At 32.4% G+C, this 26,318-nt stretch overlaps 5 protein-coding genes and 1 long non-coding RNA gene across 12 annotated transcripts; 4 read left to right on the plus strand and 2 right to left on the minus strand.

Moving 5' to 3' along the window:
- Positions 1–272: 272 nt before the first annotated feature.
- Positions 273–1,362, plus strand: LOC109599394 (uncharacterized). The gene is made up of 3 exons (XM_049963487.1): positions 273–780; positions 836–1,023; positions 1,081–1,362. Exons 1-3 carry the CDS (start codon positions 599–601, stop codon positions 1,290–1,292), a joined length of 582 nt encoding a protein of 193 aa, XP_049819444.1. The 5' UTR covers positions 273–598; the 3' UTR covers positions 1,293–1,362.
- Positions 1,363–2,513: 1,151 nt separating this feature from the next.
- On the plus strand, positions 2,514–8,817 carry LOC109608154 (uncharacterized). 7 transcript variants are annotated; one of them, XM_049963494.1, is made up of 4 exons: positions 2,514–2,670; positions 4,566–4,651; positions 8,378–8,479; positions 8,536–8,817. In XM_049963494.1, the coding sequence occupies exons 1-4, from the start codon at positions 2,552–2,554 to the stop codon at positions 8,676–8,678; spliced, it is 450 nt and encodes a 149-aa protein (XP_049819451.1). In that variant the 5' UTR covers positions 2,514–2,551; the 3' UTR covers positions 8,679–8,817. The 7 variants fall into 7 exon arrangements, with proteins under 7 accessions (XP_049819451.1, XP_049819447.1, XP_049819448.1 ...); XM_049963493.1 differs by lacking the exon at positions 2,514–2,670 and adding an exon at positions 4,377–4,510; XM_049963490.1 differs by lacking the exons at positions 8,378–8,479; positions 8,536–8,817 and adding an exon at positions 6,680–6,961 and having other exon boundaries at positions 4,566–4,753.
- A 1,172-nt stretch (positions 8,818–9,989) lies between these two features.
- On the minus strand, positions 9,990–10,672 carry LOC126264576 (uncharacterized). The gene is made up of 2 exons (XM_049963050.1): positions 10,509–10,672; positions 9,990–10,452 (listed from the first exon to the last, which is right to left on the minus strand). The coding sequence occupies exons 1-2, from the start codon at positions 10,625–10,627 to the stop codon at positions 10,059–10,061; spliced, it is 513 nt and encodes a 170-aa protein (XP_049819007.1). The 5' UTR covers positions 10,628–10,672; the 3' UTR covers positions 9,990–10,058.
- Positions 10,673–12,087: 1,415 nt separating this feature from the next.
- Positions 12,088–12,760, minus strand: LOC109599393 (uncharacterized). The gene is made up of 2 exons (XM_020015382.2): positions 12,605–12,760; positions 12,088–12,548 (listed from the first exon to the last, which is right to left on the minus strand). Exons 1-2 carry the CDS (start codon positions 12,721–12,723, stop codon positions 12,155–12,157), a joined length of 513 nt encoding a protein of 170 aa, XP_019870941.2. The 5' UTR covers positions 12,724–12,760; the 3' UTR covers positions 12,088–12,154.
- Positions 12,761–13,826: 1,066 nt separating this feature from the next.
- On the plus strand, positions 13,827–14,463 carry LOC126264609 (uncharacterized). Its single transcript, XM_049963129.1, has 2 exons — positions 13,827–13,962; positions 14,019–14,463. The coding sequence occupies exons 1-2, from the start codon at positions 13,844–13,846 to the stop codon at positions 14,410–14,412; spliced, it is 513 nt and encodes a 170-aa protein (XP_049819086.1). The 5' UTR covers positions 13,827–13,843; the 3' UTR covers positions 14,413–14,463.
- Positions 14,464–16,701: 2,238 nt separating this feature from the next.
- LOC126264613 (uncharacterized) lies at positions 16,702–17,343 on the plus strand. Its single transcript, XR_007547299.1, has 2 exons — positions 16,702–16,821; positions 16,878–17,343. It is a non-coding gene; the product is annotated as an uncharacterized LOC126264613 (long non-coding RNA).
- Positions 17,344–26,318: the final 8,975 nt, after the last annotated feature.

Raw genomic sequence — 26,318 nt, forward strand, 5'->3', positions numbered from 1 at the left:
TAGTGTTTAAAGAAGGGAACGTATTTTGAAATTCCTTCACGTTGTGGATACAGGAAAGTGTCTCGGAAGATGGGGAGGCGAAGTGAGCGAGTGGCGATGACAGGTGTTGAGTGTGGTCGCACCCGGAACATATTGTAATCCGGGTGATCCGGCATCCGGCTGACGAAGCACACATTGGAGGGCGACGCATTGATCTCCCATGGGGCGTTGCGAGTTGCCTCTACGATCGGTGTCCCGTGGACGCGATCGTCTCGGACAGAGATACTTGGATTTTCACGTTTCGATTTCGGGGCGTTCGCCGTTCGTTCACTCCTTTTTCTCCGACATTAAAATCACATAATCACCCGTCGGATTTGCGAGAATACACTGCTGTCGGTCGGTTAGGTGTCGGAAATTGATTGCCCGAATGGCCATTCACGAAACTACTTTTGGGAATCGGAAAGCAACCTCAGCGAATTAACGCAATAAATAAATCCAACAAGTATTTAGAAAAAAACATAAAATACAAAAGTGTTTTCTTACAATTAGTTATAGTCACGTTTAACGACCTTCATCTTGTCGCTCAATCGAGGGGATAAACCACGCCGTAAATCCCACAATGGACACTATATATTCGAAAAATTCATTAGGATCGACGTCAGTTTACAATCACACAAGTACAATGAAGACAACTGCATTTTTCCTAGCCACTTTGGCCCTCGCTACTGCAGTGCCCCTTAATCTTATAGAAGACGATGAAGGGCAACAATATTTTTTGGTTCCTCTACAAAGACAAAGACGGTGAGAACCTTTCACACACTTTTAAAAGTCAAACGAATTAACAAGGATATTTTAGTGAATCTTCAACTTCGTGGGATGTTTCAAAAGGACCGGCTGGTACAACCGTAAAATTGGGCCAGGAAACTGTTCTTGCATCCAAAGGTGGCCATGAACTTACCGCCGGAGTCCTTGGTGCAAAAACATTTAATCCAACCGGTCCATTGACTGTTGGAGGAACCTTGGGGTACCATAATGTCCCAACTGGTAATATTATAAATTCTTTTATTAGTCGCACAATTTATTTTACCGTTTTTTCTCTAGGTACCGATGTTAAAGCAGTTGTTGCTCAGACGCCCAATTGGGGCACAGACGTCGGTCTTCAAGCTTCGAAAACTTTGTGGGCTCCGGACAAAAATACGAAACTAGAGGCTTATGGTGGAGTCAGTCAGAGTTTCACACCTTGGGGAAAAACCAAACCAGAAGCAAATGTTGGTCTTCAGTTTTCCCATGGACACAACTGGTTCAGCGGTTAAATTATAATGTATATAACATATTTATTTATTTAATTATTTTTTAAAATAAATATTTCAAGTAAAATGTAAACTTTTTTAATTTTTTTCTTATCTGGGAGATAAAATGACATTCATTCGATTAGTTCACTAATGACAAGTATAAAATAATTTTTCTATTAGCTAATCGCCACTCAGCTAACAGATTTCGTTGAGGAATTTACTAGTGGAGCCATACTGCACCCTTACTATCATTTTTATTTCCATCAAAGATTACCAAACTTAAATTAAATTCAACTAAAATTATCTGCCTATGATGTTAGGGGCAAATGCAATATCTATTTGAAATATATATTTTTGGTACTCAAAATTTTTCCGGAGTATTGTGAATACCATCAAACGATACCTTCAGGATGTTTCTCCTTCACAATTTTGAGATGTTTTTATATTTTTTGGAGGAATAGTCTTTTTAAGTCAAGTGATTTCCATGTCATTTTTGTCTGTATGATGAATGAGTATAAAATCAGCATACCACTGACAAATTACTGTTTTTGATCGTATAGAGACCGGGTAATCCTTTTCAAGTCATTGTTGTCCGTACTTGTTGGTTTTACCCATCAAAATATTTATTCAATACACCAACCTGAATTTGTTATTTTTATAAAAAATTAAAATATTTGAACTATTATCACTTGACCACAACTGGCTAGAATTTATTGAAATTTTGACAGGTACTGATATCATAAATGATATTGATATATAATATATGCAGTATTTGTTGATGTGTAACTTATGTATTAATTAGTTTTCTAAAATAGAATGTAGACGGGTATTTAATATATTAAATATAACAAAAATTAAAATAGGAAATTTATTGATAATTAATATAATAAATTGTACAATACTTGCCCCACAATACATTCGAAGAAATCTAAAAATTTATGTTGACAGGTACACGACATCATGCATAACAAAATTTGCGATTCAGATTAGTAACATTCAATTTTAATGCGTCTGTCTCTATGTAAAATATATTTCGAAATTATTAATTATACTTCTATTACTATCTATCATTACTATCTTAGCAAATTAACGCATTCAATAAATTTAGCGAGCATTTGGAAAAAACGATTAATTATAAACGCATTTTCTTACAATTGCTTATCTTGTGTTTAGTATGTTGCTCAGTCAAGGGGATAAACCACGTCGTAAATCCCACAATGGATACTATATATTCGAAAAATTCATTAGGATCGACATCAGTTCACAATCACACAAGTACAATGAAGACAACTGCATTTTTCCTAGCCACTTTGGCCCTCTCTACTGCAGTGCCCCTTAATCTTATAGAAGACGATGAAGGGCAACAATATTTGTTGGTTCCTCTACAAAGACAAAGACGGTGAGAACCTTTCACACACTTTTAAAAGTCAAACGAATTAACAAGGATATTTTAGTGAATCTTCAACTTCGTGGGATGTTTCAAAAGGACCGGCTGGTACAACCGTAAAATTGGGCCAGGAAACTGTTCTTGCATCCAAAGGCGGCCATGAACTTACCGCCGGAGTCCTTGGTGCAAAAACATTTAATCCAACCGGTCCACTAACTGTTGGAGGAACCTTGGGGTACCATAATGTCCCAACTGGTAATATTATAAATTCTTTTATTAGTCGCACAATTTATTTTACCGTTTTTTCTCTAGGTACCGATGTTAAAGCAGTTGTTGCTCAGACGCCCAATTGGGGCACAGACGTCGGTCTTCAAGCTTCGAAAACTTTATGGGCTCCGGACAAAAATACGAAACTAGAGGCTTATGGTGGAGTCAGTCAGAGTTTCACACCTTGGGGAAAAACCAAACCAGAAGCAAATGTTGGTCTTCAGTTTTCCCATGGACACAACTGGTTCAGCGGTTAAATTATAATGTATATAACATATTTATTTATTTAATTATTTTTTAAAATAAATATTTCAAGTAAAATGTAAACTTTTTTAATTTTTTTTATAATCTGGGAGATAAAATGACATTCATTCGATTAGTTCACTAATGACAAGTATAAAATAATTTTTCTATTAGCTATTCGCCACTCAGCTAACAGATTTCGTTGAGGAATTTACTAGTGGAGCCATACTGCACCCTTACTATCATTTTTATTTCCAGCAAAGATTACCAAACTTAAATTAAATTCAACTAAAATTATCTGCTCATGATGTTAGGGGCAAATGCAATATCTATTTGAAATATATATTTTTGGTACTCAAAATTTTCCCGGAGTATTGTGAATACCATCAAACGATACCTTCAGGATGTTTCTCCTTCACAATTTTGAGATGTTTTTATATTTTTTGGAGGAATAGTCTTTTTAAGTCAAGTGCTTTCAATGTCATTTCTGTCTGTATGATGAATGAGTTTAAAATCAGCATACCACTGACAAATTACTGTTTTTGATCGTATAGAGACCGGGTAATCCTTTTCAAGTCATTGTTGTCCGTACTTGTTGGTTTTACCCATCAAAATATTTATTCAATACACCAACCTGAATTTGTTATTTTTATAAAAAATTAAAATATTTGAACTATTATCACTTGACCACAACTGGCTAGAATTTATTGAAATTTTGACAGGTACTGATATCATAAATGATATTGATATATAATATATGCAGTATTTGTTGATGTGTAACTTATGTATTAATTAGTTTTCTAAAATAGAATGTAGACGGGTATTTATAATAAATTGTACAATACTTGCCCCACAATACATTCGAAGAAATCTAAAAATTTATGTTGACAGGTACACGACATCATCCACAACAAAATTTGCGATTCAGATTATTAACATTCAATTTTAATGCGTCTGTCTCTACGTAAAATATATTTCGAAATTATTAATTATACTTCTATTACTATCTATCATTACTATCTTAGCAAATTAACGCATTCAATAAATTTAGCGAGCATTTGGAAAAAACGATTAATTATAAAAGCATTTTCTTACAATTGCTTATCTTGTGTTTAGTATGTTGCTCAGTCAAGGGGATAAACCACGTCGTAAATCCCACAATGGATACTATATATTCGAAAAATTCATTAGGATCGACATCAGTTCACAATCACACAAGTACAATGAAGACAACTGCATTTTTCCTAGCCACTTTGGCCCTCGCTATTGCATTGCCCCTTGATCTTATAGAAGACGATGAAGGGCAACAATATTTGTTGGTTCCTCTACAAAGACAAAGACGGTAAGAACCTTTTACACACTTTTAAAAGTCAAACGAATTAACAAGGATATTTTAGGGAATCTTCAACTTCGTGGGATGTTTCAAAAGGGGCGGCTGGTACAACCGTAAAATTGGGCCAGGAAACTGTTCTTGCATCCAAAGGCGGTCATGAACTTAATGCTGGAGCCTTTGCTTCAAAAACGTTTGATCCCACCGGTCCATTGACTGTTGGAGGAACTTTGGGGTACCATAATGTCCCAACTGGTAATATTAATATATAAATTGTTTTAATAGTTGCACAATTTATTTCACCGTTTTCTCTCTAGGCACCGATATTAAAGCAGTTGTTGCTCAGACGCCCAATTGGGGCACAGACGTCGCTCTTCAAGCATCAAAAACTTTGTGGGCTCCGGACAAAAATACGAAACTGGAGGCTTACGGTGGAGTCAGTCAGAGTTTCACTCCTTGGGGAAACACCAAACCAGAAGGAAATGTTGGTCTTCAGTTTTCCCATGGACACAACTGGTTCAGCGGTTAAATTATAATGTATATAACATATTTATTTATTTAATTATTTTTTAAAATAAATATTTCACGCAAAATTTAAACTTTTTTGATTTTCTTTCTAATCTGGAAGATAAAATGACATTCATTTGATTAGTTCACTAATGATAAGTGTAAGATAATTCTTCTATTATCTATTTGCTACTCAGCTAACAGATTTGGTTCAGGAATTTACTAGTGGAATCATACTGCATCCATTACCATCATTTTTATTTCCAGCAAAGATTACCAAGCTTAAATTAAATACAATTAAAATTATCTGCTTTTGATGCTGGGAGCAAATACAGCATCTATTTGAAACATATATTTTTCATATTCAAAATTTTCCCTGAGTATTGTGAATACCATCAAACGACACCTTCAAGGTGTGTTTTGATATTTTTTGGAGGAATAGTCTTTTTAAGTCAAGTGCTTTCAATGTCATTTCTGTCTGTATCATTAATGAGTTTAAAATCAGCATACCACTGACGAATTACTGTTTTTGATCGTGTAGAGTCCGGGTAATTCTTTTCAAATCATTGTTATCCTTATTTGTTGGTTTTCCCATCAAAATATTTATTCAATACACTAACCTCAATTTGTTATTTTTATAAAAAATTAAAATATTTGAATTATTATCATTTGACCACAACTGGCTAGAATTTATTGAAATTTTGACAGGTACTGATACTATAAATGGTATAAATATATAATTAGTGGCAGTATTTATTGATCTGTAAATTATGTATTAGTTTTCTAAAATAGAATGTAGACGGGTATTTAGTATATTAAATATAATAAAAATTAAAATAGGATATAATTGATAATTAATATAATAAATTTTACAATATTTGCTCCACAATACATTCGAAGAAATGTAAAAATTTATGTTGACAGGTACACGACATCATATATAACAAAATTTGCGATTCAGATTAATAACATCCAATTTTAATGCGTCTGTCTCTGCGTAAAATATATTTCGAAATTATTAATTATACTTTTATTACTATATATTACTACGTTAGCAAATTAACGCATTCAGTAAATTTAGAAAGCATTTGGAAAAAACGATTAATTACAAAAGTGTTTTCTTACAATTGCTTATCTTGTGTTTAGTATGTTGCTCGGTCAAGGGGATAAACCACGTCGTAAATCCCACAATGGATACTATATATTCGAAAAATTCATTAGGATCGACATCAGTTCATAATCACACAAGTACAATGAAGACAACTGCATTTTTCCTAGCCACTTTAGCCCTCGCTATTGCAGTGCCTCTTGATCTTATAGAAGACGATGAAGGGCAACAATATTTGTTGGTTCCTCTACAAAGACAAAGACGGTAAGAACCTTTTACACACTTTTAAAAGTCAAACGAATTATCAGGGATATTTTAGTGAATCTTCAACTTCGTGGGATGTTTCAAAAGGACCGGCTGGTACAACCGTAAAATTGGGCCAGGAAACTGTTCTTGCATCCAAAGGCGGCCATGAACTTACCGCCGGAGTCCTTGGTGCAAAAACATTTAATCCAACCGGTCCATTGACTGTTGGGGGAACCTTGGGGTACCATAATGTCCCAACTGGTAATACTATAAATTCTTTTAATAGTCGCAAACAATTTATTTTACCGTTTTTTCTCTAGGTACCGATGTTAAAGCAGTTGTTGCTCAGACGCCCAATTGGGGCACAGACGTCGGTCTTCAAGCTTCGAAAACTTTGTGGGCTCCGGACAAAAATACGAAACTAGAGGCTTATGGTGGAGTCAGTCAGAGTTTCACACCTTGGGGAAAAACCAAACCAGAAGCAAATGTTGGTCTTCAGTTTTCCCATGGACACAACTGGTTCAGCGGTTAAATTATAATGTATATAACATATTTATTTATTTAATTATTTTTTAAAATAAATATTTCAAGTAAAATGTAAACCTTTTTAATTTTTTTCTAATCTGGGAGATAAAATGACATTCATTCGATTAGTTCACTAATGATAAGTGTAAGATAATTCTTCTATTATCTATTCGCTACTCAGCTAACAGATTTGGTTCAGGAATTTACTAGTGGAACCATACTGCATCTATTACCATCATTTTTATTTCCAGCAAATATTACCAAACTAAATTAAATACAATTAAAATTATCTGCTTCTGATGTTGGGAGCAAATACAGCATCTATTTCAAACATATATTTTTCATACTCAAAATTTTTCCAGAGTATTATAAATACCATCAAACGACACCTTCAGGATGTTTGCCCATCACAATTTTGAGGTGTTTTTATATTTATTGGAGAAATAGTCTTTTTAAGTCAAGTGATTTCCATGTCATTTCTGTCTGTATGATGAATGAGTTTAAAATCAGGATACCACTGACGAATTACTGTTTTTGATCGTGTAGAGTCCGGGTAATCCTTTTCAAGTCATTGTTTTCCTTACTTGTTGTTTTTATCCATCAAAATATTTATTCAATACACCATCCTGAATTTGTTATTTTAATAAAAAAATAAAATATTTGAACTATTATCACTTGACCACAACTGGCTAGAATTTATTGAAATTTTGACAGGTACTGATATCAAAATAGTATAGACATATAATTAGTGGCAGTATTTGTTGATCTGTAACTTATGTATCAATTAGTCTTCTAAAACAGAATGTAGACGAGTATTTAGTATATTAAATATAATAAAAATTAAAATAGGAAATTTATTGATAATTAATATAATAAATTGTACAATATTAGCTCCACAATACATTTGACACGGCATTATGTATAACAAAATTTGCGATTCAGATTAATAACATCCAATTTTAATGCGTCTGTCTCAGCGTAATATATATTTCGAAATTATTAATTATACTTCTATTACTATCTATCATTACTACCTTAGCAAATTAACGCATTCAGTAAATTTAGCATTTGGAAAAAACGATTAATTACAAAAGCGTTTTCTTACAATTGCTTATCTTTTGTTTAGTTTGTTGCTTGGTCAAGGGGATAAACCACGTCGTAAATCCCACAATGGATACTATATATTTGAAAAATTCATTAGGATCGATATCAGTTCATAATCACACAAGTACAATGAAGACAACTGCATTTTTCCTAGCCACTTTAGCCCTCGCTATTGCAGTGCCCCTTGATCTTATAGAAGACGATGACGGGCACCAATATTTGTTGGTTCCTCTACAAAGACAAAGACGGTAAGATCCTTTTACACACATTTAAAAGTCAAACGAATTTGCAAGGTTATTTTAGTGAATCTTCAACTTCGTGGGATGTTTAAAAAGGATAGGCTGGTACAACCATAAAATTGGGCCAGGAAACTGTTCTTACATCCAAAGGTGGCCATGAACTTACCGCCGGAGTCCTTGGTGCAAAAACATTTAAACCAACCGGTCCATTGACTGTTGGAGGAACCTTGGGTTACCACAATGTCCCAACTGGTAATATTATATTTTATTTAATATTTTCACAATTTATTTTACCCTGTTTTGTTTAGGTACCGATATTAAAGCAGTTGTTACTCGCACTCCCAATTGGGGCACAGATGTAGGTCTTCAAGCTTCGAAAACTTTGAGGGCTCCGGACAAAAATACGAAACTGGAGGCTTACGGTGGAGTCAGTCACAGTTACACCCCTTGAGGAAACACTAAACCACAAGGAAATGTTGGTCTTCAGTTTTCCCACGGGCACAATTGGTTCAGCGGTTAAATCATAAAATATTTTTATTATCACTATTTATTTTACTATTTATTCAATAGAATTTCCTTTACAATTTAAATTTTATTATATATTTTCCTAAATATAAATGTTTAAATGTCATTCTCCGCATTAATTCAGTAAGAGAAATTTAATGTAAATATTTAAATCAGTGTTTGTACAAATGTGTAAGATAATTCTAAAAAATTTTTTATGTTTCAACTGCGAGTAAAATAAATTGAAAAATAACAAAGACGCATTTCCATGCGAATATATTCATTTCGAAATAAAAATATTTATCGTTTCATCCCTCAAAAATAATATAAAGTCACAGTAAAAACAGGAAATAATCCGCAGGTATAAAACTGTAGACATCCAGAAGTTAATGTAGTGGGAATTTAAGACTAAATCAAAATTTAACGTGCAACAATATAAAATGAATTTTTAGGTTTATTTATGTTTGCAGGGGTCGTATCCGGTTATACAAGAAAATGCAAATTAAATGCCTTAATAGAACATTCTACACAGATTTTTTAACGTCGGCAATGAGATAGCGCCGTTTTATATTGTTGAAGATTATGATGCTCGTTAAAAGCAGCCAAGGAATTCCGATTAATTTTTTTATTATATAATTAGCTGAAAATCTTTAATGGCTGTAATAAATTGCAGTATAACGTTTTACTGTTTTTACTTAAATTCATTATTAGAGTAGACCAACAGAACAGTATTTTTCCAGTTTATTCACTAACTGGAAAAGTTTATTAATTTCCTTGCAACACAACCAGGTAATTTAATAAACACTTCAGCATTAGGTGTTACTTCAATTACGATTAAGAACAGCTATGCATACTGGCAATTAATCATTCAGTTACGCCACATCGCATTTTCAGAGATATGTACGAGATTAACGGTGGGGAATAAGTTTAAAACATTATTCATGGACACGACATATCCAAAGGTCGGCGAAAGATGAATAGTGAGGGTCCAGAGGGAGAATCAAGTTAAAATATGTATCCGCTCACAAACTACATGTAACATTATAATTAATTTTATTTTCAACCGGCACATATTCTTATCATTGTCATCAAAATAAATTTCATAATGGGTTGGCTAATTAACTAGATAAATGTAGTTTATACAATTTTTTTCATTTTGATTTCATTTTCTGATAAATTTAGTGAAAAGATGTTTATAGAAGACTATTAAAAATACCTATTTCAAGGAAGTTATTTACAGTTAAGTAGTACATTCTAGTACTTTGCCATCATTTTATTACAAAAATAATAAATTACAAATAAATACGATAAATAACAGTATCATTATTTAGCCTCCAAAAAGATTATGTCCATGACTGAACGAAAGTCCAATGTTTCCCTCAGGCTTGGTGTTGCCCCAAGGAGTATAACTGCGACTGACTCCACCGTAAGCTTCCAACTTGGTATTCTTGTCAGGGGCCCAAAGAGTACGACTCGCTTCAATACCTACATTTCTACCAAAATGAGGCGTTTGTGAGACAACAGCCCTTATATTACTGTCAGTGGGTATGTGGTGGTAGCCCAGGGAGCCTGTGTAAGTTGTGGCGTCGACCTGTCCAATATGTTTGTTTATACCACCTCCTGCGGTCAGTTCGTGGCCGCCTTTTCCAGCCAGAACTCCTTCATGGCCCAATTTAAAATCGGTACCATGTGGACCTTTAGCGATGTCCCACGTTGTGTCTCTGTTAAAGAATTTATTATTTAATTTTTATACATAATAATTGTGAAAATATCTTACCGTGCATGTCTGCGCAATGGTACCAAGTAAAATTGTTGTCCAGATTCATCTTCCACAATGTTGGATGGAAAAGCCAGAGCTACTGCTACAAAGTCCAGTAAAATTGCAAAAGATTTCATTGTGGTACGTTGCTTTGACCAAATCTTGCTAACTGATGTTTGGTGAGTGTGTTGCACTATATTTTATATTAAATAATTGGGGATTTACTTATTGTGCCTTTCCCAACGTTGATATCCCGTTACAAAACAAATCGTGGTACTTTACATTCAGAGTTCAAGGAAGGTGATATGAGAACGATGTATATTATTTAGTTCTGTTATCGTTTTTAAGTGCTCCCCAGTTAAACGATTAATATTATGAAATTTATATTTACAATTTTTATAATTACAAACAGCATTTCTCATTGAAAATCAATGGAGTTACAAAAACAAAAATAGTTATTTAATTAATTAGCAGATAAATATTTCTATTAATAATAAAGCCAATTAGTATAATGAACATCTTGTATTTCTTTTAAGTTTTCAACCAGTAGCAAACATAGAATATGGTTACTGGCACATCGAGCAATAATTAATTAATCACGAAATTCTTGATTGAAGTACGAATAAATATATATATATATATATATATATATATATTTAATACTACTTAATTGTTTAAATTATTATGTGCAATGACGGAGTAAAATAATTTGTTATTCTTGCCGGTATAAATATTTATATTCTTTTGTATTCTCCGTTTCGATTTCTTGATAAAAATAAAAACAGAATCCCTATTTTGGCGCCTTAGCCAGTTACCTAGTCCGCCTCTATTGTAGAGCCTCCTTTGTTTATGGGACAACTAAGCTTACGTATTACTAAATTATCAGTCAAGAAAAAATTCATTATGAAATAAAAATGTTATTAGAATCAAGCCTATGAAGGTAAAGGTACTTATTTAATATTGAAAAGATGATTAATTTATAATTTAAATATTAAACCGGACGTTATAATGGATAAAATTAAAAATCAGTGTTGGTTTCTTCCAAGGTGTTAGACTAATGAGGATAACTGCGATTGACCCCACAGTGAACTTTCAATTATTATACTTTTGTTGAGAGCCCACAATGTTTTTGAAAGTTTAAAAAATGATTTCTAAGCACTAATTGGAGAGCGGATTAACATATACTTTAATACTGTTAGCTCAACAGGATATGATAATAAAATAAATTGTAAACTTGCTGAGTAAATATATACATATATTTTCAACAGATGGATCATTTTAACGAAATTTACAAAGAGTTTTCAACAATTATTAAATAGGTTGTTTAAAAAGGTTCTGTAACCAACCATGTGTTCAATATTCGGTTACATGTAGAATATATATATATATATATATATATATATATATATATATAAATATAAATATATATATATATATATATATATATATATATATATATATATATATATAAATATATATATATATATATATATATATATATATATATATATATAATATATATATATATATATATCTGAACTTTTAAAAATATTATGTATTTTGTTCAAATATATATAATAAAAGATACACATTTTGGTATAACCATTATTTAATTACAAAAATATTAAATTACAAATAAATACAATAAATAACAGTATCTTTGTTTAGCCTCCAAAAAGATTATGTCCATGACTGAACGAAAGTCCAATGTTTCCCTCAGGCTTGGTGTTGCCCCAAGGAGTATAACTGCGACTGACTCCACCGTAAGCTTCCAACTTGGTATTCTTGTCAGGGGCCCAAAGAGTACGACTCGCTTCAATACCTACATTTCTACCAAAATGAGGTGTTTGGGAGACAACAGCCCTTATATTGCTGTCAGTGGGTATGTGGTGGTAGCCCAAGGAACCAGTGTAAGTTGTGGCGTCGACCTGTCCAATATGTTTGTTTATACCACCTCCTGCGGTCAGTTCGTGACCGCCTTTTCCAGCCAGAACTCCTTCATGGCCTAATTTAAAATCGGTACCATGTGGACCTTTTGCGATGTCCCATGTTGTGTCTCTGTTAAAGAATATATTATTTAATTTCTATACAAAATCATTGTTAACATATCTTACCGTGCATGTCTTCGCAATGGTACCAAGTAAAATTGTTGTCCAGATTCATCTTCCACAATGTTAGATGGTAAAGCTAGAGTTACTGCTACAAAGCCAAGAAAAATTGCAAAAGATTTCATTGTGGTATGTTGCTTTGACCAAATCTTGTTAACTGATGTTGGATGAGTGAGTTGCATTAGGTTTTATATTAAATAATTGGGGATTTACTCCTTGTGTCTTTCCCAATGTTAATATTCTGTTAAATAATAAATCGTGGTATTTTATTTACGTTTAGAGTTCAAGAAACCTGATAAGAGAATGATGTTTACGTATTCTACTTTGTTCAAATTTGTTATAGCTTGCAAGTGTTTCCCAGACAAACTACATTCATTTCTACTACAGTTTTAGTAATGTTTATCAATGTCAAATAAATTTAAATAAACAAGGGTATGTAGAATTTTTATTCGTTGTTTAATTAATTATCGATCATACACAGGAATAATTAGGAATGCCAATTAAGATGATGCACGTCCTGAATTCCTTCTATGTTTGGGACCACGGAACATGACGTGACATAAACAAACATAAAGCATCATTACTGGCACATCGGCAACAATAAATCACGAATATTGCTTAATGGACGTTTGGGTCAATATAAATTCCATACTAGCTAATTGTTTAAATTATTATGTGACAACTAAATTTATATCTTGTCAAATATATGTTAATGTCTATATGTATTGCTACGTTTTTTCTTCTAATAATAATGTATGCTAAATAAATAAAATGTACCTTGGCAAAAATAAGGCTTGTGTCTTTAATTTATAACATTGAAATAGAATTATTATGTTTACAAACATATTTATAAAGTGTAATTTTATTTTTAGTATCTACTACAGTGTAAAGAATTAATTAAATTAGCATTAATTGATTTGATTCGTATATAACATAAGAATGTGATGAATATGACAATTAGTATTGAATACATAATCCATATATTTTTATATTTAAATTTATTAATTATAAATAAGCAAGTATGATTATAATTATAATAATTATATATACAAATCCCATACTAAAAGATAACCGAACAAAATAAAACACGTCAGACTCATATCAGCTTTCTTCGACTCTGAATGTAGTGTACCATACCATGGGGCATCACACAAGATGTAAATCCCCAATTATCTAATATAAAACATAATGCAACTCACTCATCCAACATTAATTATCAAGATTTGGTCAAAGCAACGTACCACAATGAAAACTCTTGCAATTTTACTTGGCTTTATAGCAGTAACTTTAGCTTTTCCATCTAACATTCTGCAAGATGAATCTGGACAACAATTTTACTTGGTACCATTGCGCAGACATGCACGGTAATATATTTTCACAATTATTTTGTATAAAAATTAAAATATAAATTCTTTAACAGAGATACAACGTGGGACATCGCTAAAGGTCCACATGGTACCGATTTTCAATTAGGTCATGAAGGAGTCCTGACTGGAAAAGGCGGACACGAACTGACCGCAGGAGGTGGTATAAACAAACATATTGGACAGGTCGACGCCACAACTTACACAGGCTCCCTGGGCTACCACCACATTCCCACTGACAGCAATATAAGGGCTGTTATCTCCCAAACACCTCATTTTGGTAGAAATCTAGGTATTGAAGCGAGTCGTACTCTTTGGGCCCCTGACAAGAATACCAAGTTGGAAGCTTACGGTGGAGTCAGTCGGAGCTATACCCCTTGGGGCAACACCAAGCCTGAAGGAAACTTTGGTCTTTCGTTCAGCCATGGACACAATCTTTTTGGAGGCTAAATAATGATACCGTTATTTGTTGTATTTATTTGTAATTTATTATTTTTTTAATAAAATGATTGTTGACAACTAAAATATGCGTGTTTTGAAAAGAAAATATAAAAAGTTAAATGCTAGTTATGAAATATTTCACATGTAATCGAATATTCAAAACTTGCGGGATGATTGAAAAAACTTTTTATACAACCGGTTCATTAACTGTCGGAGGATCTTTGTATAGTTCATAAAAATGAACCGAATGTTATAAATATATATTTACGAAACAAATTTATAATTCATTTTATTATCACCTCCTATTGCGATAACGATGTTAAAGTAATTGTTATGTAAGTTAAGTCATCCTGTAAACTCTCAAAACATTGTGAATTCTGTACATGTTGTCATAATTTTTGGACTAACACCTAGTAAGAAATCAACATGGATGTTTTGTTTTTCCGTTGTCACACTTAGTTCAGTGATTATTAATTTAAATAATTCTTCCCCTGACCTTGACAGGGCTCATAAATTATAATGTGACGCTAATAATAAATTCCATTATTTCCCATAAACTGCATAATTCTAGTAACATATTTTTATTTCATCTTGCATTTTTTTGTGGTTGAGACTTTTTTGAGGCCTAGACTTAATAATTTAAACAAATAACTAATATTGAATATTTTAATTATATTTTGGACAAGATGAATGAGAATATTTTATTTATATTTTGAACAAGATGTGTATTACACTTCTATAACCAAAAAATTTTTAATTATAAAAATTTCAAGTGTAAATTATTGTGAAATAAATTTCTTGTGAAAGCAAAATTGGAAGAAATTTCGGTCCTCTCGAACAATTTAGTTTCGAAGAAAATTTCCCGTATGAGTAGTAAATACTAGTGAGCCATACTTTCGAAATTTCTTGGGTGCATTAATTGCTACAATTACGAGTGGTATCCTTAAAGAAATATATATACATATAAACATAACGATATTACGAAAAACGTAAAAATTTACTAAAAACGTAGAAAACTACTAAAATCTCAAAAATTCATTAAAAACATGAGAAATTACTAAAAACGTAGTGACCTAATTCCATACGATCAAATTCCATACAATCATTTTCCATACGATTAAAATTCGTACGATCATTTTCTATACGATGAAAATCCGAACGATCAAAATCCATATAATCATTTTGCATAGGATCAAATTCCTTACGATCAAAATCTATAGGATTAAAATCCATACGATTAAATTCATACTGATTAAATAACATAGTTTCACTTTAATAACTTTATGGACTTTTATTTTTTACTAATACTAATTTCCTGAAAAATCATTAAAAAAGTAAAAATAAATAATTCTAATTCTTTCTGGATTCCCAAAAAATTACTAAAAACGTAAGAAATTACTAAAAGACATAATCATTTTATTAAAAGAACAATTCTTTTTAATTTAAATTAATTTTATGATTAACCAGCTGTACCCGCGACTTCGTCCGGGGTCCGCCCGACGTGACGGCCCAGTGGTGGCATGCGCGTGACCTGTGCGTGGTACTGGACAGTACTTGGACATTGCAACATTATTTTTTTTTCTAAAATAAAAGTAGCCTAAATTACTCCTTATTACATCAGCTACCTGTCAATAAAAGTCCCGTCAAAATCGGTCCAACCATTTCAGAGATTAGACGGAACAAAAAGACAGATAGGAATAGAGACAAAAATTGTAAAAAATGTTATTTTGATGTATGTACCTTATTTATATTCATGTAGTAAAAACGGTTATTTCAATATTACAGACACTCCAATTTTATTTATATGTATAGAAAAGAATTTCGTAATTTATTTCGCGTGATGATGTTTTTATGTTTATTTATGTCTACGTCATATCTTCTAAGGAATACATAAAAGGAATACAAAATGTTCATTGTCTTAATTGGCAATAGTAATGGTTGTCTATTACTTTATCAAACAATTAAAACATGATCCACATGTTTTTGCTTACTTAACTTTATTGATTGTTATAGAGAAACCTGTTAGTATAAAAATTATCAATATAAATTTGTCAGTATGAGTGTATAAACATATAGGCTAAAAAAGTTATAAGTGATAACAAATCTGAACAGTGTAAAATACATCGTTCTTATATCACCTTTCTTGAACTTTGAATGTAGTACTACGATATATTTTGTAACGGGATATCGACATTGCGAAATACACAAGAAGTAAATCCCCAATTATTTAATATAAAACCTAATGCAACTCATTCATTCAACATTAGTTAGCAAGATTTGGTCAAAGTAACATACCACAATGAAATCTTTTGCAATTTTACTTGGCTTTGTAGCAGTAGCTCTAGCTCTTCCATCTAACACTGTGGAAGATGAATCTGGACAACAATTTTACTTGGTACCATTGCGCAGACATGCACGGTAATATATTTTCACAATTATTTTGTATAAAAATTAAAATATAAATTCTTTAACAGAGACACAACGTGGGACATCGCTAAAGGTCCACATGGTACCGATTTTCAATTAGGTCATGAAGGAGTCCTGACTGGAAAAGGCGGACACGAACTGACCGCAGGAGGTGGTATAAACAAACATATTGGACAGGTCGACGCCACAACTTACACAGGCTCCCTGGGCTACCACCACATACCCACTGACAACAATATAAGGGCTGTTATCTCCCAAACACCTCATTTTGGTAGAAATCTAGGTATTGAAGCGAGTCGTACTCTTTGGGCCCCTGACAAGAATACCAAGTTGGAAGCTTACGGAGGAGTCAGTCGGAGTTATACCCCTTGGGGCAACACCAAGCCTGAAGGAAACTTTGGACTTTCGTTCAGCCATGGACACAATCTTTTTGGAGGCTAAATAATGATACTGTTATTTGTTGTATTTATTTGTAATTTATTATTTTTGTAATAAAATGATAGTTGAATGCTACGTATTTCTTTTATTTGACCACATAAAGTACTAGTTATTGAAAGTTTGATAGAGGTTCGATAAATATGAAAAGTTGAATGTATCGCATATTATCTGTCACATGTAAATGAAATATCCAATTAGCGGACTGTCCATTTGCTCGGTTTCCAGGCAGAAGGCATTCCGCTTGAATAATGGCCAACATTACCTTATCATTACTGTGGAAATTACACGCAAGTTTAATGCCAAATAACCATCAGAACATATCATTATATCTGATAAAGTGCGGTTCAGTGATATAAATCGATCCATGTCGGCTGGTGACATTTTAGTGCTTGTTTACGGGTCTCCAAGTTTGCACCAGCTGAATCTATACAAGACATTACCAGCCCATTAATTCTGAATAATAATACCCGAAAATGACGAGCCAAACTACAACATTTAACAAATTGGGATTAGGTAATTAATTTTGGTTTCGGCCGTCGGACCGGTTATGATTCGGTTATTAAGATAAATTCGCCTAGGAAATTTATTAACCGGTTAAGTTCTCACTTCAATTGATTTCCAAAGACGACATTTACTAAATCACAGTTTCCGTTTTAAGTGGTTCATACTCCACGAAGTTACTATAATTGTGTAAAATTTTGACACGAGCCGAAACTAATATCTACAACAATGCATGTGTCGGAGTACAGGTGTGGTTCAGACCTGGGGTCGATCCCAAGAACACGGGCTCTTTTCAAGGGTATCGCATGTTAATAAAATCAGATTTCAGAAGCCACTGAGATGCCTTAAAATACAGGCAACTGGAGAACCCAAATCATATTACATGTATTGCGTTGTTCAACGTTTAGTTCGGCAATGGCCGAACTAAAGTATGTGTCCGCTCGATTGCCTCCGAGTTTTCCTTTCGCCAAGATTCCGGTTATAAAGGTCTGATAGGAAACTAGGGGATGAACTTGTGTGCAATCATTTAAAACTTCTAAATTGCAATATTATTCTGCCTTTACTTACAACTTTAAGATTTATAACAACAAAAGGAATATTTAGTCGTGTGAGCTGAATGGATTTTTTATCAAGTCAAGTCGGTATGTTTATTTACTGTGGTGTTTCAATTTGGGTTCTTTTATTCGGGGAGTTTTTGCGGTTGCCGCTTTCCCTTCAACATATTTCAATCCATTATGCAGTTAGAGGTCCCGCTGTGTACATAAAAAAGAAGAGGTTAAAAGAAAACGTTATCAATGGCCACACCTTTTCACAATCCCCGTGTCTCGCAGTCAAGAGAGTCCCACGACTTGATAAAGGGTCCGGTGGATTGTTGCAGGATGTTGCTGAACAGTGGACGAGATTAATGGGACCAATAAATTTTTGGTTGACTCCGTGTGGTATTATTTTCGGGGAAATTCCCGGTTTTTCTGCGAGCAATTATTACTTTGATTTTATCGTTAGTTTTTCGTCTGGCCTCGACCGTAATTTGTGTGTAAATAAATGATGGGGTAATTTTAAATTGTTTACAAACGGATTTTCGGGGGAATTAAATGACTGATTTGACGTTAAATACGTTATGGTTTGTTAAGCTCACACAAATAAACTGTACTGTTGTAGTAAATAATTTAGCATAATCCGAAATAATTTTAAATCACATTCAATTATGCCGTCCGCGAACCGTTTGTGAATTTAAACAGGGGGGAACGTCGGTGATTAGGTGCAGTGATAACCTCTGATACTTAACCTTATAATTAAAAGTTTCCGGTTTTAAACCACAACTTCTCAACCAAGAGGAAAATCCGTAATGAGACTTTAATTAGGCCGTGAATTGTTGGAATAACAGGAAATGTTGAGTTAAGAACAGCTTAGGTCACTTGGCAACTATTCACACAGGCTTTCCTTAGTTGGAAACGTTAATCCCTTTTCCATTGTTACTTGTAACTTGCGCTTATTATTCCCTAAATGTATGACAATTTAAATTAGCCATGATGAAATGTTAAAGTTGCAAATCTTTTTATTCTGATACTTAAAACTACTAAAATATCTTAGGGCTATTAAGTTATTAAATGCTTTGTTTGGATTGTTTGTAGTCAAAAATGTCAAAAATAGTATATAGATAATAAGATTGTATAAATATGATGTTCTGTTATTATTAACTTATTAAAAATGTTAATTTCGTAAAAGCAATAAAAAATTCAATTTTTTAACAATTTTTACATGACTTGTTTTGTGGGCATGCTTTAAACTTTCAGAAAAAAAAAATTGATTATTTTTTTAATTTCCGTTGCTGAAAAATTGGTTCCTAAGCACCTTTTAAAAATGCTCTCCAAAGATAAGCTTTTTATTTTAATAAGAAGGTTATTTTAGTTTTCTATTTCACTTCCATATGGCAAAATCCATATCTTATTATTACTTGATCGTATAGAAAATTTTTGTTTACATAACTTGTAAGAAATGAACGGTATACAAAAAAGATATCTTACATTTTTTCATAACTTTTACTGTTTAGAATATATTACAAGTCAAAATTTTAAGAATTTAACAAAAATTTCTTTTTTTTCTTCTAAATTTTATAACTAATAAACACTGTACATCTTTTGAAGTGGATAAATAAGTGATGTTATAAAAATTATGAATTAATCAAAATTACATCAGCAGGAGAACTTTTAAATCAGAAATAAAACTAGTATCAATAAATTCTTGGAAAATTACTGAAACAAAATTAAAATAAATAAAACAGAAGATTAATCTCCACATTTTTCCAATCAGTATTTGATCGGTCCCTCCTTATCCCTTCCACCCTTCTTAACATACTCAAAATTAGTGAACGAATAAATTCTTGGTATACACTTTCCATTCTTCTCTAAGTGCAGTAGCAACTTCTTCCAAATTTTGATGCGGTTGGTTTCGAGTCTAAATTTGTTTATGAAGTTGTTCCCATCAGTGTTCAATTGGATTGTTGTCTGGTGAACGCAGAGGTTACTGCATCCGAGTAACATCACGATATTGCAAAGTGTAGTTTAAAGTACGATTTTTAGTTTATAAAGTAGTCGTATCGAGGAGTTGATGTGCCGAAAGAGGAAAAGCGGGACAATGACGGATATCAGTGGTATATTGTAGGTTTGGCCTTTAAAAAAAGAGTTGAATTTACGTATTTTATCATTCTTTACATCTTTATATTGGACAGTCACTTTATTGTTTCATCCGTTTGTATCAGTATCCTTGTAATGATGATGTTTTCCCTAATTATGTTATGTGTAATGTTTTGATTCAGGAGTTGTGTGAATCAAAATTCCCTCCGGCTCCGGTAAACCGGAACTACAATATGAGGTTTACCGGGATGGGGAAAATATTTACAATTTTTATTATCGTTTCCTTCTATAAACACAATAACAGCAAATTAAATTTTCTAATATAACAGGGAACATAAATGGCGTGGGTTTATGGACATGCCTTAAACTTCCAATCAGATATAGTTTAAAGAACTCTCCTTAGTTTATAATGCAGTCGACAACATTTTATCACGTAATAATTTGTATTAACATATAGATATGTAGTTAAACTTAACTTTTAACGTAATGGATCAAAGAATTGCGATTTTAAATTGCCGATGGATGATTCAGGTGAAAAAGTAATTTTGCTCGAGTCATCAGTTGGTTCGTTAACTGAAGACGGCGAAATGCAACCGTAAAATCGACGGCAATGACAGAGGCAACAGAGTATGAAGGGTACGAAGTCATAAAGATTAATTTTATATGAATAATGAAGTGCAAAGTATAATGGCGATGGAAATAACCGCTTTCGTTTTGTAATGCCGTTTTGACAGAAATAATGACGGCGACATCTCAATTTGGAGAACGACTGAGATAAAAGGGTGTCATTAATAATTTGTGACGTCAGGTAATGGGCACAGTTCATGGACAGCTCACCACTCATTTTAATGTTTTGTAATTTGGATGTCATGTCACGGCGGAATTTCGGCTCCATTACTCGATGAATGCCACCGACAACCGTCTACTCTCTCTCGCACTCTTCCTTGCTTATTTATTTGAATTTTTATCAGCGATATTTCACTTCTGCCCTGACAAATTCCGGTTAAGTTCAGGGGGGACTAAAAGCCCACTTAATTTTGTTGCACTTTGCCACGCAGAAAAATTACACAAATGCATGGAATTTATTAAATAGAAATGAAAGAAAAAAAATAATGCCACCAAACAACCAGACGCTTTTAACGCCGCCATTCTTATTTCAATGATGGCCCATTTTTGTTGTTTGACTATGAAACAGGATATACATTGCTTCTATATTTACATACAAGATGTAATTGAAACTTTCCAGTTAGAGCTACGGCAAACGGAAGCCCAGAAAATTTCAATTTACGATGTCCTGGTTTTACGGTCTAATAACTGCATTTAATGAAAATATTCACCACCAACTGTTTCATGCAAAAAGTGATTGTTTAATAAACAATTAAAAGTATAAGCCCCTTTAAATAAAATTCCAAAAAATACATAATTCAATTTGAATATCTGCTTGTATAACGAAAGTCGGTGTGCGAGTCGAAACCCGGAAAATTTCAATTTGCGACGTCCCACTTTTACGGCATAATAAACCGGATTTAATTCGAATCTCGGTGTTTGTCTTTTAAATATTAATGAAACCGTCCTGGGTGAATGAAAACATCTGAAATTTGAGTACCGAAGGTGAAACGTCGGAGGCCGATAAATCATCGTGGCAACGGCCACGTCCCGGAATCCGGAACACATGTTGGGGCAGTTAAAAAAAATGTTCGGTATTCAATAAGGGGCGCGGGCCCGGAAAATATGCGGGAGGACGCGGATGATAAATCGCGGCGGGGGTGTGGGGTTGGTGTTTGGACGCGTCCCGACCACAGATTCTTGTTTCTCTTGCGGTAATTAAAACGAATGGTTGCGTCGTCGTCGACCAACCGGTCCGGTTATGTCGACGCTGCTAAGGGCGGAAACCCCGTAGGAAGGGCGCAGGAGGCATCGCACGCGGGGATTAATGTACGCGACTGTCCCGCTCACGCGGTGTAATTAACGGACTGGATTATTGTGAAGGGCACAACTTTTTCTGGCGGTAAGTTTCGCCCAAGTTGTATTAAGGGGTTGTTGTGTATGAATATGTAATTTAATTTGTATTACCTGGATATGATGGAATATTAATTAGACAACCCGGTTTAATAAGTTGAGGGACGAGAGTTTGTCTTAAATTGTACACACTATGAGTAAGTAAATATTAATAACATGTTACACTAATTAGGTATATAAATTAGATACAGACAAAAATTCATTTTGCATCTACGTAATAAATATTCTTGTTTTTATTTTAAACAACGTTTAAATAAACTTTATAATAATATTCATAATTGAGCTTTTTAAATACATACACATATGTGCGTATACTCAATGCCATGGAAAATGGAATTGAAACAATGACCAGTTTTTATAAAATTTTTCTGAAGAATACAATAGAAATGATCCAAAATTCATATAAAAATATTGAATATAATTGACCTGTATAATTTTTTTTAATTAATAATTAAATACTCATTGACTTGCATAGACTTTAATCTAATGGGATGGTGAATTTTATCCTGAGGTACCTCATTCCATATTGCTTCTATTTTAGGTTGAAGGTCCACCAACAACGATGGAGAGAAAGCTGAATATCATTTTAAGATGTATCATATCCCATGTTCTGGCCACATAAGATTTACATTATCAGATGCACAAAAGTCTTTTACAACATTGGTTGTACGCTGCGGATCATAATCGTATTGGAAAATCCACGACAAAGATATATTTTAAACCCCGAAGATGAGTCCTACACCATTATTACTCCGCCTCTATGCTTAATTGTTGTCTTGGGTTAAAACATTTTGTTGAGGTTTTCCTTTTTTCAGTCTAGTCTAAGTGCTCCCGTGCAAATTGTAGTTTGGCAACTTTATTTTTTCTTGAAATGAAGGGTTTTTTGACGGACCTTAGTCTTAAGATCTTCGATAGTTTTATTCGGGTAACTTTTGAACGTTCTCGGTTTTGGAAGTGTTTGTGATAGTTCCTCTGGTGTTAGAAGCTGGAATTGTTCTTGATACAATACTTCGATTCGACTCAATAAAAATTTGTCTGAACTCCTGATTTAGACTTGGAAACAATAAGATTTTTAAGATCATTCGACATAGGTCGTCCTGTAGGCATTGTTATCTATCTTTACTTAGTGTCAGTTGACCACCAGGTTCATAAACTACTAAAGACAAACTAAAATTAAATGATTGACTGTCCAGTAAATTAAAAAAAAAATCATAAAATCTTTATAAAAACGGATTATATTTGAATTCAAATGTGATATCAATCAAGTTATATAGTAAGGTACACTATCTGACAAAAATATGATTCCTATTCCTATTTGAATATTTTTATTAAAAATATGTTTGTTGCTTTACTTGTGTCTTTACCCTATTTCATACCATATAATCGGATCTAGAACCCAGTTCACCCAGAATATGACCTTGGAATCTAAATGATTTCTCATCTTTAGCACAATTTCCTAGATGTATCACTGGGCGGTCAAATTACCTCTAAATTAATTAATAATGTGAGGGAAAGAATCCTTTAAACACCAAACAAATGAAATGATTTATGGATAAAAAATTTTCATTTTCAGTGTCACTGAGTGTATACAAAGTTTATTTGTTCAGTTGTGAAGTTGCTTGCATGCTTTTGTTTTATTAAATGCATAAAATTTTATGTAATTTTAATTAATTTTATATAAAACGCAGCAATTAAACTTTATGACATTAAATCAGAAACACACTTTAATTAAATTTTAAATGCATCTTGTCACAATAAATATTGATGAAATAATTAATATTTATAAATCGTATTACATTAAACAACGAACGCAACAGTAATTTAAATGAACTTTGGCAAAATTGGTTAAAAGTAACTTAAAACTAATATAAATTCATTTTTTTAGAAGCTTTACATTTTTATAAAGCAAATAAGTGTTAATTAGAAAGTTCAGTCTGAAACATATACTTTAACATAAAAAGTAAATGAAACAGCATGAATACCATTAAAACTTCTATTTTAAATTGCACTATATAAGAAAAAAACGTAAAATATGCAGAATAATAATGAGTCATGAAAATTAAAACTATGACGTCTCGAAACGAAGTTACTCTGAAAGAGATCCGGATATAAATCAATTAGAACACTTACGAATAAGTAATAAAACGTTTTAAATTCTAAATTTCAAAGCTTTTTATCGACGTTACTGGTTTAAGAGGCGAAATACGAAAAGCGAAATCGTATAAAACGAAGATTAACAATAAAGCTTTAATCTAAACAAGTATCAAATTTTACGTGCTCAAGAGCATGACTTTATTCTGAGCTCCACTTGTCTTATAATGAAACTGCCATAATAAAAACCATAATAAAATCTAGGCACAAATATAAATAAAAAGGATTGAGATAATTCTTGTCCGCAATAAAATGTTTATCTTTGTATTGCGGATATCAAAAATATTACGAATGGCAGGCAAAAAGTTGACAACGTACAGAAAATTTGCGACCTCAAACTGTAAATTTTATACTTGGCAGTAAAAAATGTTTTACTGTATTTGCATTTTTGTAGCAATAACAAAAGGAATATGTATTAAAAATACGTTTCGCATAACTTAAGACGGACAGACATAATTTATATTCTTACCTGGCGTTCTCATTGTCACTTAACAAATCATCATATACAAAATCCACGTACAATTGTCCGACGTATGTATTTACGTAACTCACACGTGAACCTTTGAAACGGCTCGTTCGTCTGGAAGTTTGACCACTTCAACTCAAACAGTCCACGTCAAAGCTCCCGATGGTCATGCAAACAACAACCGGTGAACATTATGCAGTTAGTTAGACGTTAACAAATATATTTAGACGAATGCATAATTGCTTTACTGGATCTACCTCAAGTTGCACTGTTGACTCTACACCAATATTCGTAACTTTGACCATTTGAGTTTGAATTGGATTTTGTACAATCTATGGATTACGTGTATGTTCGATCTATTCACGATTTTGGGCTAGTAATTAACAACCAGTCGGAATAGGGATTTTAACAGATTATAAAAATCGACCTTTAATCATTAATTGAAGTATAATTATTGGAATTTGGACTTTAACTAAATTAAAAGACATTTTATAATATTAATTCGGCGCATCCACCACTTTTAATAAAAGGAATGGGTTTTATTATATAATTTCTTCAAAATTTTGTTCAATTTATTATAGTTATTGAAATAATTATTGATCATATATTATTATAGTTAATGCTAAAAATTATCACAGTTAAGCCACTACTTTTAACAAAATGAACGAATATACCTTTACTAAACCCAATTGATAAATTTGAGAAGACTTTATGGTGACTGGTGAAATCCAACGATTCACTTATTATATGTATTAATTAATTAAATAATTATTAATTTTAGATTGTATTAGTAGTCAATGCTAAAATTAATACAAAAGATTGATTACTTTTAACAAAATGAACGAACCTATTTTTATTAAATTCAATTTCCCAATTTAAGCAATTTATGACTGATAAAAATCAATCTTTAATTTATTATAGTTATTCAAATAAATATTGATCGTATATTACATTAATAGCTAATGCTAAAATGATCAAGATGAAGACACTACTTGTAACAAAATTAATGAATATAGTTTATTTTTAATAAAATTAGTTTAATTTTATTAAATCCAATTCGCCTATTTGAGAGTTTTTTTATTGTGACTGATGAAAACATCGTTCAGTTTATTATATTTATGTAAATAATTATTGATCGAATATTACATTAGTAGTTAATGATAAAATAACCCAGTATATTCATTTTTAATTATTAAATCAAATTCCGAAATTTGAGAATGCTATTTATTATGACTGGTGAAAATCAATGTTCAATTTATTATATATATTGAAATAATTAC

Source organism: Aethina tumida, chromosome 2 (assembly GCF_024364675.1).
Source record: "Aethina tumida isolate Nest 87 chromosome 2, icAetTumi1.1, whole genome shotgun sequence".
In the NCBI taxonomy this organism is placed as follows: Eukaryota; Metazoa; Arthropoda; class Insecta; order Coleoptera; family Nitidulidae; genus Aethina; species Aethina tumida.

Bases quoted from the DNA above. Each gene is read 5' to 3' on its own strand.
- LOC126264576 (XM_049963050.1), bottom strand. From the start codon at position 10,627: ATGAAATCTTTTGCAATTTTACTGGACTTTGTAGCAGTAGCTCTGGCT. The intron at 10,453-10,508 runs GTAAGATATTTT...ATTCTTTAACAG, and splicing joins CCATTGCGCAGACATGCACG to AGACACAACGTGGGACATCG.
- LOC109608154 (XM_049963490.1), top strand. From the start codon at position 2,552: ATGAAGACAACTGCATTTTTCCTAGCCACTTTGGCCCTCTCTACTGCA. The intron at 2,671-4,565 runs GTGAGAACCTTT...AGGATATTTTAG, and splicing joins CCTCTACAAAGACAAAGACG to GGAATCTTCAACTTCGTGGG. The intron at 4,754-6,679 runs GTAATATTAATA...TTTTTTCTCTAG, and splicing joins GTACCATAATGTCCCAACTG to GTACCGATGTTAAAGCAGTT.
- LOC126264609 (XM_049963129.1), top strand. From the start codon at position 13,844: ATGAAAACTCTTGCAATTTTACTTGGCTTTATAGCAGTAACTTTAGCT. The intron at 13,963-14,018 runs GTAATATATTTT...ATTCTTTAACAG, and splicing joins CCATTGCGCAGACATGCACG to AGATACAACGTGGGACATCG.
- LOC109599394 (XM_049963487.1), top strand. From the start codon at position 599: ATGGACACTATATATTCGAAAAATTCATTAGGATCGACGTCAGTTTAC. The intron at 781-835 runs GTGAGAACCTTT...AGGATATTTTAG, and splicing joins CCTCTACAAAGACAAAGACG to TGAATCTTCAACTTCGTGGG. The intron at 1,024-1,080 runs GTAATATTATAA...TTTTTTCTCTAG, and splicing joins GTACCATAATGTCCCAACTG to GTACCGATGTTAAAGCAGTT.
- LOC109599393 (XM_020015382.2), bottom strand. From the start codon at position 12,723: ATGAAATCTTTTGCAATTTTTCTTGGCTTTGTAGCAGTAACTCTAGCT. The intron at 12,549-12,604 runs GTAAGATATGTT...ATTCTTTAACAG, and splicing joins CCATTGCGAAGACATGCACG to AGACACAACATGGGACATCG.